Source organism: Amia ocellicauda, chromosome 4, assembly GCF_036373705.1.
Source record: "Amia ocellicauda isolate fAmiCal2 chromosome 4, fAmiCal2.hap1, whole genome shotgun sequence".
Lineage (NCBI taxonomy): Eukaryota > Metazoa > Chordata > Actinopteri > Amiiformes > Amiidae > Amia > Amia ocellicauda.
Genome location: NC_089853.1, coordinates 26,633,991 through 26,652,915, shown reverse-complemented (window position 1 = coordinate 26,652,915; position 18,925 = coordinate 26,633,991). Strand labels below are relative to the sequence as shown.

At 36.2% G+C, this 18,925-nt stretch overlaps 1 protein-coding gene across 1 annotated transcript; it reads right to left on the bottom strand.

Annotated features, from left to right (window-relative positions):
- Nucleotides 1-255: 255 nt before the first annotated feature.
- loxl1 (lysyl oxidase-like 1) lies at nucleotides 256-18,641 on the bottom strand. The gene is made up of 7 exons (XM_066701669.1): nucleotides 17,202-18,641; nucleotides 11,600-11,708; nucleotides 9,802-9,939; nucleotides 5,169-5,325; nucleotides 4,676-4,771; nucleotides 3,454-3,569; nucleotides 256-2,194 (listed from the first exon to the last, which is right to left on the bottom strand). The coding sequence occupies exons 1-7, from the start codon at nucleotides 18,283-18,285 to the stop codon at nucleotides 2,188-2,190; spliced, it is 1,707 nt and encodes a 568-aa protein (XP_066557766.1). The 5' UTR covers nucleotides 18,286-18,641; the 3' UTR covers nucleotides 256-2,187.
- Between the last annotated feature and the right edge of the window lie 284 nt (nucleotides 18,642-18,925).

Sequence of the window (18,925 nt, the reverse complement as noted above, 5' to 3'; positions counted from 1 at the left end):
GTCTGGGATTCCATAACTTTCAAATTGTCTTAAATTATAATTAGAGAAACACATTTTGTTATCACAAGTTACGATATTAGTGGCCTACATGCTGTATTGTAAATAGCTCCCTTGTGCATGGTAATTTGTTAGTCATTCAGTAATTTCTTAAAACAGAAAACCATGTGTATTTCTTGAGCAGAAAATGGTGTTAAGAACGAATTAGAAGAATAACAGCATGTGCCTGTGTCTCAATAATGTGACAGCTGCTTTGGAAGTAGTTAAAACAGATGTGGACATGCCTTTAATAAATTCTGTTAATATTACCCAACATGTTTTTGCACTCTGTGGAAAGGCTATTTAAAGCAACAGATGTAGTACAATAACACAAAAAGTTTCAGTTACAAACTAGAATATACTAGACTCTATAATCTCTGGAAAATGATGTTTACAGATCAGTAATGACTAAACTATTTTCTTTTAAGCAGATCGCTGGGTCATTGAACGGTGATAACTTCCAGAAATAAACTTGTATGGTGGTTTATAAACATGGAAACGACAAGACTGGAGAGAGTATGACCTATAACCACAACTAAAAGGCTTTAGTTCCAGACTTCAAAACACACTGCCTTTTTTATATTTGAAAATCATGTTTTCGTAAGACTCACGGTGTAAGTACTCTTACATGCTAACATAACATTGTGGGATTTGTTTTATAACACTTGTATCCAAGTTGGTTTTAAATTATTATTTTATTTGAAAACTAGTCACTTAAGAGGGAATCATATCTTAAGAGATTTCATGCAAATCACAGTGATCACAGATTTTGAAAGTTGTGACAAAAATATAATTTTATATTATAGAGAAAAAAGAATTTGATAGCACCTTTGCTCATATTGCATATTCTATCTTACCGTAACACAATAAATTGACCATTTTGTGAATCAATTGGTTGGCCTTCTCCAAGGAATCAATACAATTAAAATACATTTGTACAGTACTGTATAAACACAATCTAATTTGTAATAAATGTTACAATCTGGTCTGTTCTGCATATATCCAGTTGAGTTTCTGTAACATTCTACAGAATTCAATGATAGCTTATTGCATGGGACTGTGTAAGAGGTCATGAAAATCACTTAGATTTGGTAATATAACACTTTTTTCTGAAATTAAAATTCACTAATTCAGAGGTAGGTAGAGACAGTGCTATAATTCTATGCACTTCCAACCACATTTACTGATTCATAATAATTCTAGTTTTTAACAGTACTTTAATTAACATAATTACAGTTTGCCAAATGAGACATTTTGAAATATGAATGGATCTGGAGAAAGTTGGTGTTATTACATTGTTATTATCATTATTATTATCATCATTATTATTACTACTACTACTACTACTACTACTACTACTACCATGTATCATTACTACTACTACTACTACTACTACTACTACTACTACTACTACTACTTAAAACTACTTAAAATAATAAAAATAATAACAATGACAAAAACCTCCAGTCAGATACACTACCAAAGATCTTTTCATTAAAAAAAGTTACATATAACCATGCATCAGTGGGTTAATTGCAGTTTACATTCTGATCAAGATCTCCACCTTGTTTGTTTTGCCTGTATTGACTGTATGAACAGTCTAAACATTTAGAAAATATAAAAATAATAACAGACCTGAATGGACTAGCATATAATTAGCATCTCTGTGTACTATAGGACCAATAATAAAAACTGAAGACTGGCTGCAGATCATGAAACTAACACTAAGATCGGACAACACAGCATGAAACAACACAAACCAATGTTTACTGTTTTGACACTCAACAGTCCTTGGACCTCACTTTGAGAACCACCAGATTGAATGTATTACTTGTTTAAACATCAATTGTTACTGGGTTTGATTGTTGTTGTTGTTGTTTTTTTTTAAGTCCAAGATCTTTGTAGTGTCCTCCCTCTCAATTTTCTTCTATATTAAAAGGAAAGACACAGAAAATAAAGGCAGCCACCAATTTTACTGGAGACCCAGAATTCCTCCTTGCATTTCAATACTTTAGTATCACTGTCAGTGCTTCCTGGTTTCTAGTCCCACTCTGAGTTAAAAATAAAAGAAAAGGATTCCATTCACATTTCAATTGAACTGCAAATCCCTGGAAAGTCCTCCCTCTTTATCAGCAATAGGAGAGTGATCAATCAGGACCTGTGTGGGGTCAAGGAGGACAAATCTTGATTATACAGAAAAATACAAGTCTCTATACTTTTCAAAGGGCAAGTGTAAGAATCCATAGATTTACTAATGAAGTTGTAACCAATTAACTTTACAATAACCTATGATAATTAACTGTAGTGGTAGTTCAAATAATCTGCTTTTCTTCATTTCAGTGTTTGCCAATTCCAATCCATTTTGGTGCTTTCTTGTTGGCCTGCTCTTGGCTATTCTAACATTGCCATTGTAAATATCTTCAGAAGGATGAGTAAATTAGAGAAGTATTTCTGTTTAACGAAGGCAGTGCAAATTGCTGCTGCCCCAATGATGTTATGTCTCATTAATACAGATACTTAATTTACACATATTCTCATGTACATATTCTGATGATGTTCATCATCTCTTCCTTTCAGACATTGGGGGGAATCTGCATATAAATCTGCATACATTAAGTTGATGCTTATTTAATGGGAGTGAATTAGCTAATGTAAATCTTTTAATGCATATGCATAATGTGTTTCCTCCCAATTTAATGTTAGTGTTCTGTTGACTAAGTTAAGCAATCTTGTATTTTCAGAAATAATGTCTTTGTTCCTCAAAACAGGTGGTGTATTGCAATATCTGCAACTGTACAGCAAAAGCAAACATTCACAAGTGCTAAAAGGAATTTAGTAAGACAAATAATTGAGTTTGAATTGTTGTGATCAGTCATCTGTTTCATTAAGCAATAACAACTGTCTAACATATCTTGTTGCCTAGGCAGATGACAGAAATACAACCTGAAAAACAAACATTATGCTTACAATCTACAATTTCAACACTAGCATGGCCTTTTTATAAACGAATAAATCACTGATGTCCTGGGAGTAATTCCTTTCAAGGAAGGAAGTATTTCTCATTGATATTTCTAATTAATATGGATCTTTCTGTAGATCTCTGTAGTGAAAGGAAACATTACATGAATTTCCCAGAGGATGTTGCCCATATCAGTGCAATGGTTAGACACTTTAAGAAAACATCTGGCCCAATTCTAAAGCACTATTGGTGGTGCATAGTAGCAGGAGCTGCTGTCGTCTTTCTTATAAGATATAAAAATGTATATGTCTGAACATTGTAATGGCAGTCACACATGCAGCAGATCAATCAAAACAAAACAAATACATATGATACATCTGTTTTCATGCTGCCTTTTAGGAAGCATGTGGGGTTCCTTCTCAAATCCAAGATTTCATACTGTTGGAAGAAGTACTTACTGCGCAATTTTGCAGTTTGTTGTTGAAACAAAGCGGCCAGTGTAATGGATATTGCACCTCACAACATTGTTTGTGAAGTCTGACTCCAGCACAGTATATTTGGGGTTCACTTGCAGCTGGAACAGGGAGACAAACAGCACATATTTCTGAATATTCTCTGAAGGAACATGTCTCATGAAACATGCTACATTCTTCTGCAAACTGAACACTGCTATTAATATAATTTCTATATCTTCTGAGAGAATTTGTCCAGTTATACATTTCCTTTAACTAAGCATTATCAGCTTTCAGGTTAAGAGGCACCAACATCTGAAATTCTAATTAAAAAATAATACCTTGTTTTAATAATGCTTTCAAAGGAGCTCTTTAATGATGTTTTAAAACAAACATTTATTATAAATGACATCTTATTAAATGTTTGCAAGATGGTGATTAACATGACCAAAAAGGATTTTATAAAACAAAGGTTTTCATTTAAGCCAATCTCCCTTATACTTGTGATGAGGCGAACACTTTGATTTTGAATGAGATTAATCCCTAAACAAGTAACATCACTTATCATGAAACCAAAAATGTACTAAAAAGGAAATGATTGAAATATACCCTTAATTATGTTAATGAGATTCCATAAACTGCAAATTAAAACTGAGATGGAGAATTTTATAGTTATATATATATATATATTTTGTGATGGCCATGCCGGGAGGAATACAGCGGGACTGACTGACTTAACCCGGGGGAGGTGAACTGAACGGGGGGAGCACCCCTGTGAGGGTCTCCTGTCCTTAATACAACAGGAGAGAAACTGCTAGGAAAAGGAGAAGGAAAGGCATGAGTAGGAGAAGGAAAAGGAAAAGGAGAAGAGCGAAACAAAGAACACTGAATTGCGGTACGGACTTTGCAATTGAATTTGGAGTACGAGCTGCATTGCGATTTGTATTGTTTGCGGCCCGTCTTTGTTGTCGTTTAGTTTCATGTTTAGAGAGGGACATGTGTGTAGGTGTAGGTAGGCTCGAATTAGAGTTAGGTTTTTATTTCTGTTTTCTGTCTGTTTTCCGTTGTCTGCACCAAGCACTGTAAATAGACCCACACTTCCCTGCACCATATCCCTGTTTGTGTGCCCCTGTTTCCTACACCCTGCCTTTATTGAGCCCCGGCACCATGTCCATCCCCCACACGGTGCCACAGAATGTATGGGTGGTTACAAATGTTTTACTGTTACCTTGAGTATATAGTTTCCTGGCTGAACATCTGTAATATCAATCCATTGACAGTCAATATCAGCATTGTATGTGTCATAGCAACCAGGACTGAGACCCTGCAGAGACACAAAAAAAGATGAATCCTATATGATGTTGCATTATTTTGCACCAGTCTCTGCTTCCCCTGTTTCTTTACAAGTACATGCCTTGAAAAATGATGTCAACACAACCATTCAGAGCAGGTTAATAAAAGGTTAGTTTGTTCTGAAATCAGAAACTTATTTTCAAATGTCATATTGATAAAACAGGATTAAATACTGCTATATTGTTATGTACATTTCTTCTTCTTCTTCTTCTTCTTCTTCTTCTTCTTCTTCTTCTTCTTCTTCTTCTTATTATTATTATTATTATTATTATTACATAATGTAGTTCTAGATTATGTTTATCTGAAATAGTTCCTACTACTTCCGAAATAGAAAGGGGGAAATGCTCTGGGCTCTTGGGATATTGTACCTGGGTGTGAGATGTACAGGCATAACGTTTCAAGTGACCAAAGTCACACGTGGTGTCCTCCAGGCAGAAGCTGGCCTTGTGACCCTCAGCCACCTTGCGCCCAGTTGCGACATCCAGCAGATCATAGTGGCTGAACTCATCCATGCTGTGGTAGTGTCTGTGGGAAGAGGCGAAATGCTAAAGGGAGAAACCTACTTTTGTCTTTTCTACATTTGTCATTTAGTTAGGATGCACTATTTAGAAACCTTCTTTAACTGTTCAAATACAAAGACATCTTTAAAGTTTATTTCATTCTGAATTTAAAAAAACAATCACAAGCCTGCAACCATGCACATTGGCCTTTTTTGGGGGGAAATGGGGGGGGGGGTAAAATGTATGATTCGGTGATATGTAAATGGATTAAAATTCCAGTCAAAAGGCTCCCATGGTTAAGGGAAAAGAAACAAAAACAAACAAAGTGCAATATCCACAAACTAATCAACATCCAATTTACAGAAACATTTCTTTCTTTTAGGTGTGCATTTTCCCTATAGCCAGCAAAATTGTCCCTGATCTGGACAGGGAACACTTTTCTAAGACTCATACTTTTTTGCATGCATGTTGTTCTGAGGAATGTCATCTAGAATGATAAAAGGAAGGTAGCTAACCTTGTTATCTGCCAAAGTACAACAATCAGGATTACATATTGATGACACATATACACCATCTCTGTTTCAAATGAACAATAAGCAGCAGCTCCCATAGCTGACATTTATATTTCTTCCAGCCTGACTAAATACATAACATAGCATTGAATAGTGCATTTTAATTAATAGCAACACAAATGCAACGATGAAGCAATCCATTAATTGTACTGATGTATGGAAACCTAATTCATGTCACACAATCAGTCTACATAGACTTAATATCTACTATGAGATTGTATGTTTCTAATGCATATTAATTACAATGAAAATGAATAATTTCAAAACATTTCACTATATATTATATTTTCACAATATTTTCATTGCCTTGCTGTTTAGTCCCTAAGCAACATCCTGCTACAAATGAGAATGAAAACACTGCATACATTTGCTTGCTTGTACATAAATGAACTGATTATCAGATTTGTCCAAAATCTGGCCACTCCACAGCATGCATGCACAGAATCCAGTAATTCAGTTAATTCACCACGCTGCATGATGCTTTTGATGTATGTTTTTATTTTTTGTTTACAATCCTTCATGGTCAGATGTTGGGAAAAGCAAAACCTAGGCCTTCTGTGGCTGAGCAGAATTAGCAAAGCAAACACTAATCTGAGGTTCTCTGCTTGTGGCTTAGAGGGAATTCCAAACATTTTATTTTTTATCACGGTACCTCAAAAGGCCTGTGTCTTAATTCAATTCCTGTTTGTGCTCATGTGTAATAAATATTATGATTTTTTCTAATTTGAAAACACTTGCAGCATTTCTGCAGATTCTCTATAGAAACTAGACTTTCTGTAATCCTAAGAACATTTTATAATTAAATGTTATACAGTAGATGTTTCAAACTGTGCATAAACCTTTAAAGGTTAAAGAGCAATAATATGAATTGCACGTTGTAGCTATTTTACTTCCATATGGTATTCGTGTAATAATATATTGTAAAAAATAAGAATTCAAATTAATTGAAATCTCTTAGTGACATTACAGGAGAGCTAAAAAAAATATTTTTGCCCATAACTCATGTTCAGTATTGTTCTACCATCTTGGTGCAGGGATCTCTAACTCTGTGCTGTAAAGGTCAGTGCTATAGCTTGGATAAGCAGACTCTTAGCAATGGACTCAGGGAAAAGTAATTGAAATAAAAACAATATTCTGCACATATATTTCACAAAATATTTTTGCTGGCTCATTGACACAAGATGAAAAATAAAGCTAATTATACAACTGGAAATAAGGTGTCTCCGATATAATTGCCCATGTTAATGTATTTTATTTATGGAAGAACTGTTCTATGGGGTTTTAGATTGCTACATTATATATATTTTCCACAAGATTACATGTGCCCAGGCCATTTCCCTAGGAATGGTGCAAAAAAAATGATCTCTTAACGATCAACTACTTACTAAATCAATATCAACAGAATGTCATTGTAATATCTGTCTATACCAAAAACATTGTCAGAATTGAAAGCAAAACACAAGTAACAAAATCATTCAGCCATCTAAAGTGGAGATATCAAACCCATAAGCCAAGTTACAAAAAACAATTACAGCAAACATAGATATCTCCACCTCAGATGGATGAGCCATTGTTTTTTCCAACGCTGACAATGTTTTTGGTTTAGATAGATATTACAATGGCATTCTGTTGATATCTGTTGATACATGAACATGCTATTAAGCTTTAATTATCAAGTAATTGAATGTTAATAGATTTTCAATTGAATATCTATTTAATAGGGCCACGCAATCTAAAACGTTACCAACAATTTTCTTTTAAAAATGCTATCACTTTGTCTTCTTCTTGCATTAATGAAACTAAGCACACAGATTTAATGGCTGTTTAGAGAATCTCTCCTCAGGCTTGGCAGAATCCAACCCACATTTCCCCCAGCAGGCAAGCCTGTAAGTCTGAATGAGAGTTAAAAAAAGAAAAGGCTAGTAATCCGGATATAGAAAACATTCCAATCTCTCTCTCTAATTTTTATGACTAATATTTTCCTCTTAAACATTTGTCCTAAGCACGAGAGCTAGCTAATGGAGTAGAACAGGCCCTAGACCCTCAGTGAATGAGGTCTTGACAGCAAAGATATTTAGCAGAGGCCTGATGTTTGCAAACCATAAACCGCCACCCAGGCAACAGGAAGCCCAAAAACCCCTACATAGCACCTGCACAAATACAAGGGCTGACCCCTGACATATTAGGTCAAGTGTCATTAAATACTGGGAAGAAACTGCACCAGCAACTCTTAAAAGCAGTGGTATGTTTCTAAGCTCTATTTATTTATGTATTTATTTAATTAATTACTATTGCTTGGGCCCAAACATGTAGCTTATACTAAAACAAAAATGATCAAGCATGTATAGATTTCAGTCCAGGATTTTAGCACTTGAGACATACATAAAACACAAATTATTCAATTGGTCTCCATCATTTATTTCTGCAAGTGTGTCACTGTTTTTTCTCTTGTGTCCGTTTCTAGTGTTTCTATCAATATTTATTCATAATGCAGAAATATACATGGAGAATACAGTAATTACAGCTTTTACTAAATACATAGTTGTCTAGGCTGATCGTCCATTATTAAAAGAATGGCCAGTATTCCATGAAAATAAACAAATCACATAACTGAGACTTAGTTGCAATCTGTTGCATTTCACTAGGTCATTCCATCGTCTATTTTCCTGAATTTGTGAATGTGAAATGCACCATTTATTATGTTTGGCACAAGTAGACTCTTACTCACTGTATTTTAGATGAACCCTTCATGAAAACATGAACATATTAGGCATTACAAAGTGATGTGCACAACTGCATGGTTGGGATCTTTGGAAATGGTCAGTAATTGTATTCTAATTACCCAGGGACTTATTAGAAAGGTTAAATTGTATTGACCTTCCCATAGCATGGAAGGGTTAACATTGAAGGCACACTTGATATAACTGTATGGCAGGAAAATTGAAAGATAATTTATATAGTTTTACTCTTGATTAACTGCAGTCCTCATGCATGTTAGCAAACCCTCCAGAGAGCAAATGAAGCAATTCCTATTGACGTCATACAGAAATGTTTCTAATCTGTTAATGGTCAGTTAACATACCACAGTGATTAGGAAAGCAAAGCTAGGTCCTGAGAGCTGTTCTGGAAATCCCAGACATAATATACTAAAACTAATTATGCTATTGGGGATGGGAGCCTATTCCAGGCATGAAGAGGCACACAACAAATATTACATGCATAACAGCAAACAGATTTGAAGCAACATTTTTAAGATCCAGGATGAGACAGATGGTTTAAATTGTTAAGTCACCAAAAATTCTCAAAAGGTTCTCCTCAGGTAGAATACTAATTTGTTTGGCAGAAGGGAGAAAGGGAATGATGTTCTTATCTGTGAAATCTAAAGTAATTCTGGGTACTGATGATTCCCTTACACATTGCCAGTGTTTTATTTTTTTATTTTGTACTATTATGGTAGTTTTCAACAACATTTCAATAATTTGTGTCATTTTGTTAGTTAATTTCGCTTATAAATCATTACCTGTGAATGGTGAGGACTTTACACTTTCAATAATTGAGAGTAATGCAAGAAGGCACCTTGAGTTCTTGCTGCCTTTGCTGAATTAGGGTATTTTAAACATTTGCCCCATTGGTATAATACCTCTGTCAAAGTAATTTGAAATATGACTCATACATTCTTTGAAAACAAGCTGAGAGATTAATAGAAACTGTGTGGGAACTGTTTACCCAGGCCCTGTCTTTTTTTCTTTACAAATTCATTTTTTGTCATTGCTTTTACCATATCATGCTAAAATGTCAAAGCAGTCTACAGCAGCTTTCAGTTCGGTTACAAAATAATTCAGTTCAAGACCATGCTTTACTTAATTTCCCAGACTTCTGGGTAATTACTAAAGCTCTCTGATGTGCTTGGACCAATGGGCGATACTTACTGGTGACAGTTGTGCCACTCCCATGTATGACGTGGCCGGTTGGGCAGAAAGTCTGCTGTTCCCTGGTTTTTAACCCTTTGAGGGAATCGCAGGAGAATCCTGATATCATAATCAGTAGTGTCAGCGCCATAGGCAGAGCTGCAAGGTAAGAACAGAACAAGACCCACAGGCTTATTGTATGTAAACATTTGAAGTACAAAGGGTTTGAAAATGAATGTTTTCTAGAAAGAGCATTAGAAGTCCTTGCTAGATGAGTAGAAAGACCATGTAATCTGGCTTTGGAAATGTTTCAGGTGATGAAGATGACAGGCCACTCATGTTATGCTCACAGGAAATGGGGATCTTTTATATCCACAGAGCTGTCATCTCAATGAAAGATACAGTTTGTGACCAGCTGCTTTAAGACATTTGTGTACCAAGATTGGAAAATAAACTGCAACCATTTCTGACAAGGGATCACAATTGGTTGTGCCAATGCAAATGTGGGTCCAGGTAGTTTTAGAAAATGCTATAATATTATTTTAGAGTGATCTTGTGTCCAGTTAAGATATAATTATGTTAATTTAAGACATTATTATCTTCTGGATTAATTATTTTTATTGTACCTTCCTCATTAGATCTATTATGTGCTGGTGTTTTTTTCATCTCAAAAAGCACCATCACTACAGCATATTGTCATGGTGTTTTTACTGTGGAGTGTTGTGGTTCTATAAAATTGGATGAAACAAAAACAAACATAATTAATTCATGCAGCTTCTGGGGGGGCAAACACTGATGGTAGTTAATGCACTGTGTAACGTTAATGGTCCCAACTTTCATTTTTTATTTAAAGGTGCATTAAACATTATTAATAAAAATGTAGCCCAATGTGTAGAGATACCAGCTAGTTTAGTGCTTTTGAAAAGTTACCAAAAGCAGCATACACACTGCAATGAAGAGGGAAGGAACATTCAACTTCTGAATGCTAAGAAAACAAAACAAAAATATATAAATGAAATAGAAAAAGCATGAGAACACAGCAGAGTGGGGCCTTGTGACGTAAATGATATTCATTCATCTTCCAACAGTTGTTGATTTTGCATAGAATAACAAATTACATCAAGCCATCTGTCCATGATTACCATGAAATACTGACAGGAAATGAAAATGCTGTAAGGTATGAATTTGTTTGCATTATGCATTTCCCCAAATGGCTCTGTATCGTTCTTACCCGAGACTGAAGGGCACACTCCTGTTTGATGTATGCTGAGACAGCAAAAGAACAAGCTTAAAATGACTACAGTGGTACATAGGTACTCAGTACAGGTACATAAACCACTGAGGTCATCCAACATGAACTTGATGTTCTCATGACCCCTTGTGTCTCTCTCCTTGTTAAAACTTTATATTCATTGGTATATAAGGTGTGTCATGCTTTCTGGAATAATGTAAGCTTAGTACAGCCAAGCCAAATACATTATTTTGTCGAGGGACCCACACAGAGAACCACATGGGTAATGTCCTTCCTACGTGCAGCAGAGGTTGCTACAGTACAACTTATTTGAACATAGCCAAATGAAACATGCTTCTTGTCCTCATATCAGATAGAGTGTAATAAAAATACAGCAACTAATTTAGAGTTGAGGTTTTTTTTGCACCAAACAGTTGGATTCACTGAATGAAGGATGATGGGCTGGGTAGAGAAGTGAGGTATTATTTGAAGAGTACTTTCTGAATTTGGAAGTGAAAGAGTGAAATGAAAGGAATAATGCTTTAAGTTTTACAATGTAATAACAGACATAGAAATAAAAATGCACACCTGCCAAGGCACTTCTCCTCAGCAGCACAGCGCAGGGAGTAGAGGTGGGAACGCTGGATGTAAGTGGAGGCCTGGACATAGTTTGGATCAGGAACCAGATCTGGTAATCCTACACAAAAGAACAAATATCAGCACATCCATTCCTTGTGCTTTTAGTAATATAATAATACAAATATATCCTGGACATTCATCATATCGATAGCTGAAACAGTTTCTTTAAAAGCATCTGCAATGTTTTTATAACACTTTTGCCCTTCAGGGTAATTTGCGACAATTACAAAGGTTGAAAACATGCTATCCATTCTTTGTTTACCTCAACTTAAAAAAATTAAAAGCTCTATATAAAGTGGCTATGGCATATTCAATTTGAAGATTAATGCTGAACCATTGTGACATTCACACAAGATACTTTGGAAAGCAAAATATATATATGCAAAAACATAAGTGGGGAAGATTTAAAATATCTCCGATATCTCCATTATGGAAGCGTATTAATATCACTTTTTTTTTTTTCTATGGCACTAATATGCTTCCGTACTCCATCTGTCAACAAAGACTCTTTAAATGGAAAATGTATTCTGCAATCAGCACTCACTAATTGTTTTGAATTCCAGATTATCATCATGCTGACCACAGGTCACAGTGAAATTAAGCAATGATTTCTCCGTTATGGTCTCAAGAAGCCTGACGTTAGGTGTTTGGATACTTTAGGGGGGTCGAGGTGGAAACAGAACAATGTTTGCTCCTTGGCTTCTCCATAATTGTAATGATAACATTATCTATCATCACCATAGCTTTTTTAGCTGGATAGTTACATGTTAACACACACGTCATAGTAAAGTAGAAAGGAATGACAAATCATACTTATTCCACCCACCCATACATTTATACATGTCAAATATTTAATTGTGATATTTCAGTGTAATAATTCATAACAGTGTATTATAAAATTACCTGCTGCAAATGTCTTACTAATATTTCTGAATCAGCAAGTAAGGATATTTCACAGAGGGGAGAGGTAGGTGGTGACACTATAAAAATGCATCACTATTTTCTCTGAGGTTGCAAGCATATTTATTTTAAAGAAATGGTTCAAAAGACTGCCCCTTAGAAATTATGTATGCGTACTGTACTCTTTGCACTCCCCTTTCCAGGTTCCAAGTCATTGAAAAGTTATAATAAATATCCTAGCATTATAATGATACTATGATCTCCAAGAGATCTCCATCTGCTAACTTACCTTTTTTTTTTTTTTTTTTTTTTTAATCAAATGATGTAGCAGATAATCAAAAACAAGCACTGTAATTGATCTCCTGGTTGTAATGAAACAGTTATTGTGTGGTACTCTAACAGCTGACTAAGATTAAAAAATAACATGTGCTTCATTAATATACCTTCCAGTAAATCTAGCCTATTTTAAAGAATGTTTCTTACTCACCGTTACATAGTTTACTGGCAAAGAATTACCAAATGTACAATACAAATTACGGATGATTTCACAAATACTTGGGCATCAGCCCAAAATTCTTCAAAATGCAAACGTGCTACAAAAACGTCTAGTATGGAATACATAGGATTTAGATCTCAAAGTTAATGGCTATCAAAGATGCAGGAGTCAAAAATATTCACATTGTTTGGCTGTGGCTGAACTCTCATCCTAAAAAAATTTAAAAAGCAAAGCAGTGGTAATCAACTAGATTAGATTCAGAAAAGACAGGAAAGCAAGTCATCCTGTATTTAAGTATTTTTTTGTCTTTTTACATGTATTCTGCTGCTCTAATGATCATGTAACCAAAAACAGAAAATGTGTGGAAATAGGTTCATTGGTATTAACTCTCAGATAGAGTAATTTGTATGTAACAGAGTCTACAAAGTGATAACATGGTAGGTGCAAGTGTCAAGTGGACCACTCCAATAGCTGATGACCTACTTATGGCCACTGACCTACTGACCTTGTGCTAAAAACCATCTGACTCTTAATCTGCAGCTTTCATTACATTAAGAGTTACAAGGGGGGTTATTTTTGATACATGGAATACTTATCCCAGGGGAAGAAATGCTATAGACTTTTATTTTTAGGTTAAGATGTGTTAATACATGAAAAAGAGCCATTACATCAAACAGTCAAACAGTTACTGAGAGCAAAAGTCCTTCTTCTCTTTAAATTAAGTTCACCTGCTTTAAAACATGCCTTGGGTTAATTCCCATAGAAATCAAAGAGTAGTATGGACAAATACCCAGGAGCTAAACAAAGAAGGTATGGACTTTTATTTGTGTGTTAACATTTTTGAGGCAAATGAACTACAGCACATTCTTCCTTGACTGCTATTGAGATCCTTGTGGATCTTCAGCCAAGATTAGCAACTCAAGGCTTACAATAAACTAGTGTAGTCCCCCTCTGATCGCATGACTCAACATAAACACTGTACAATACAAAATCTTGGCCTGGTGACTCTCTGAGGAACGAGCTTCCTAATGTACGTGGGGGAGAGAAGGGAAAATCTTTCTATAAATATTCTTTACAAATGACCCATGCCTTGTGTTGTATCATACCGTTGTTTTCCTTTAGCACTCATAGGAGAGGAATAACAGAATCTCACGTTTTTAGCATCTACAAGGGATTTCTTCCTTTTCCTCATTCCATCATGTCCAATTTCCAAAACCAATATTAATTCTGCAGTTTTGTATAATGTCAGGGGATAACTTTACCCATATACAAATTCCTGAACTCTTGTCCTGATTAAATCACAGATTCAACCCACCTACCAATGCAGAATTACATTGAAGAAAAAACTTTCACAAGTTTTGGACGTTTTCCAATATAGGTTCTGATCAGAAAGGAGCATCAAGTTGCACATGATTCCTGCTGTGTGCTGGATTTCCCTCTGGATGTTATGAACATTGCTAGAGTTCTTTAAAAATCTGACACTCTTTCTGTTGCTTCTCTGAAGGGATGGTCAGTCAGTCATGGGGGGATATCCTAAGACATTTTCAGATAAACAGTCATTCATGATTGAGGGAAACACTGTGGTGTTCTTGGCAACTGAGTTTTCACATCTGGGTAAAACTTTGTTCTTTGCCCTCTTAATCTAGAGGAACCACAGATTTCCGTTTAAATGGTTGGAAAACACAAACTGGACAAGGAGTTATTTATCACATGGAAAGGTTTCAGTACAGATTGCACCAGACTTTGTTTTTGACTTCTGTTTCTCTGTTTGATGTCCTTTTGTGAGTTTTACAGCATGCCAATGACAACACTGTCATAGTTAAGTAAGATAGGTTATAGCTAATTATTTATCCTAGGAATGAAGAATAAAAAGTAGATACATGGCCAGACAGAGTTAAAGGTGTCCAATTTCAAACAGCTCAAATAGTGTGACTAGAATCTCAATGGAAAAATCACATTACCTGAGGCTATGAATCTGCAGCTGGAGCACTGCAAAATCCCAAATAATGAATGTTTTTGTCACTTTTTTGCATAGTATACAGAATAAGTGGGATTTTCTATTTAAGGTCAAGGTCCTTCAATAGTGGGAGTATCTTCTAAAATATATATATAAAAAGCTTTATTTCAAATGAATCAATTATATAAGCACTGTAAATGTGTTTCATATTAAATCATATGTTTCTACTCTTGGCTTGAATTGTAAACATACAGAGTCTCATTTATTTGCATTGCATTTCTTAAGTCATTCCGCCCTTAAGTTACAGGCACTTTCCACTACTGCATACGCTGTAATTGCACTCCACCCTAATTCAAACTTCCCAGATATACTGCTTTTCACCAGGGTTCATATAAAGGAATGTACTGTACACTGAAATAATTATGATGAACATATTCCATAAGGTAATGTCGTATTTTGAGCCATGTTTCATACCCAACTTACAAATATATTGTAATGTATACCATACATAAGTAATGGTGGTGTATCAGCTGTGTAGATGGTCAACTTTTTACATTTCTTCATTAAGAATAATTTAAACTGATAAAACAACTAAATTACTCAAAAGCATACATTTTGAACAGTGTGCATCTTACTCTCTGTACACAAAGCAAAGCATTTATGTGGTATCAGAAAATAATCAAATGATTATCAGGTATTTCAACACACCTCTCCTTCCATGGCATTACAAGTTATTTGCTGGCACTGGACATGCCAAGAGTCTCTTAAGTTGATTCACATAGGAGCCCTAAAGTATTTTTTTGATGTTTTCATATATATAGCTGGATTATTGTATGGATTCTAAACAAGCTGGCTTTTGAAACTTTTATTTTCTTTATATTTTTTTATGTATTTGTATGTTTTCTTTCATTGCCTTGGTTGGCCAGTTTTTCCACCTGATTTCATAAACCTCTTAAATGGAACTTAAACAACTACTACTATCTGATAAGAGGGACAAAAAGTTCCAGAGGATGGGATGCACCGTCTTTGATACTCAAATGTGACCTTTGCAGATCAGCAACTATAGCATTGTGAATTCTGTTCCCACATATCTTGTCAACCATTACTTGTCCTTGCAATTGTACTGTGTGCAGGTGCATAAAGTCAAGCAAATTGGCACCTGCTCTTAATTCCATAACGTACTTATGCTAAAGATAATTTCAATTTATAAAGCATAACTTTTAGGCATTTGAACATGCTAATCAGACTGGTTAGTCATTCCATCTCGTGTCAAAGAAATGCTTTATCATGTAAGGTGAAACCACATTTATTTACATTGTATTTCATCAGAGTGCATCATATGTATTTGATGTACCACTCTTAAAAGCACAAAACGAAACATCCCACAGATGATGATGATGATGATATTAATAATAATAATAATAATTTCTGTCAATTATTTAAGTTATAAACTCTGGAATGAAATAAAAACTAAAGTTCTGGCTTTTGTATAGTTTAGTTATCTTTCAGAAGAACGAGTTATTTATTTTTATATTTATGCATTCTGCAGTTGTCGGACTTACAATTTATTATGTTAGCCATAGAAAGATTTTCAATAGTTTACATGTAGGCAAAACTGCTTAAAATAACACTTGTTCTTGCCAAAACACACAAACAGACACACACAAACACATTTGAGAGTCTGTCCTCACTGGGGATTGCTCCTGCATCCTTTATTGTAAAGAATGTACCCATATCAGGAAATTGAATCTGACTAAAGCTATATAAATATTTTCCAGAGCTTTGTTGTGTTTATCTTCAGTTAGTGTCAGTTATGATTTGATTAGACACATCCATATCACATTTGTTCTGTTTTCAGTATTGATGGTGAAGCACACATACTGCATGTGTGTGTTTTTATGTCTGAGGAGTTCTAAAGGTCAACAAAATAATTACTACTAAACAGAGATTGCACTGTAGTTAACTACACATCTACACATCAAAATCTAAACTTTTCCAAATTAACTGGTAATAAAATACAGTTCTTCTGCAGAGCACTTCTAATTTTGAATCAAAGGTTTTACAATATTGACAAAGGTTCTACAGCTTCTAGGACACAGTGTCAATAGGATTAAGTATGCCGATACTTCTCTGAACAAGTGTATGCCTGCACTTTCTTGCCAGACTGTGTTTGGTTACAGTACCATGCAGAATCTTACCTCTCTGCTCTGGTCGGTAAACACTCCCAACACTGACACTGGGGTTCTGAGGCTGAGGGTTCTCCAGTCCTGTGTTCGGAGAGTTCGGGCTTCTTACTGGGGGAACGGGCTGAACAAAAGGTGGCATTGGGTTCACACTCCGGTATGGCGGGAACTGTTCGTACTGTGGACTGCGGACAGGAGGAAAGACAACTGGGTTGGTCCTGTCTGGAGAAGGAGCAGTGTCACCTGTACCCTGATCTGGTTCTGGGGGTGCGGCTTCTTGGTTGTAAAGGCTGTGTGTGTAGCGGCGGTCTAAACCATCAGAGAATGGTGGCTGGGCTGGTTGTTGAGGGGCTGAATTGGGCACATAAGGCCTCCCTTGAGATGGATAGTTACCAGTCTGAAAACGATACGTGTCCTCGCCATAATCTTGGTAACGTGATTGTGGTGGCACTGGCACCACTCCTGCACCGCCATAAACAACACCTCCACCGGTGGAGAATCCAGTTCCTCTTTGATATGGGGGTTCGTAACCCCGACCCGGCTGGGGAACGTCCACAGGGTTTGGATCATAAGGCACTGGGTATGATGGCTGCTGTTGAAAGGGGAACTGGGGATAAGATGGTCCGTTGAACGGTAACTGAGAAAATGAAGAAGACGATGATGATGATGATGATGATGAAGACCCCACTTGCCTGACCCTTGAACCAGAGGATGATTGAAAGCGGGTAGAACTGCTGGTATCTCCCCCAGCAACTTCCTGTCGCCAGTTCTCGGGAACTTGCCCAAACCCAAAAGGGTGCCTGGTCTGCCCACGTATGGTTTCAGAAGTAACCCGGGGAGGTGCCTGCCTGCGTAAATTCCCTTGTGTCCTCCGAGAACTACGGGCTGAGTCTGCCAGCAGCACCCTGGGAGTCCTGTCCTGGTCCTGGCCCGCAGGGAGGTATTCTGAGCCACTATTTAGCAGGCTGAAAACTTGGCCGTTATTCTCCCACTGAATCACCTGTCTCCAGGGATTGTTGTCCTCCTGTCCTTGGACCACCAGCATCCAGCTCAGACTAAGCAAGGTCCTCAGAGACCAAAATGGATCAGCAATGATCATTTTTAAGGCTCAACACAATCACCTGAAATGATGAAGAAAAAAAAATCTTATATATATATATATATATGTTAAGCAATTCACTGTAATGAAAGATACCAATTACAGTGCCTGTCCATTCGTAGTCCTACAAATCGTGTGTGCAGCTTAGTCCCGGATCCAAAGTTTCCCTTTTAGGCATGTCTGTGCAATAGAAAATATTCTTTAAAGGAGGGAGTTGGTTGTAGTTTCAGCTTTAAGAGAAAATTCCCTTGCTTCTGTGCTGCCTTGAAGTTCTGTTGGTTGTTCGAGCATTGCTCTGAGCTCTCTTAGTAGGAGTGCCTGCTCTTCTTGGCTGTGGGCTTCTATTTGCTTCTCTGATCGCTTGCAACAGGCTGTGAGAGAAAAAAAAACAAAAAAAAAGTTTGTAGAGATCCGACATAACTGATCCGGTCCTAGTGCTAGATATGTTAGTGGACAGAAAAAGCGTTTTCCTTGCAAAACAGCAATGTAACTTTGTAGCTAGGATAATGTAGGGTAAGGGTTCTGAATTGTATGTCATTCCTAATTAGTTATTTCTGTGAATGTTTTTAGCTTGAAAGGAGAGCGACAACAGCACACAAAATGCATACTGGCCCTCCTCCTCCAGTGATGAGATGCTCAC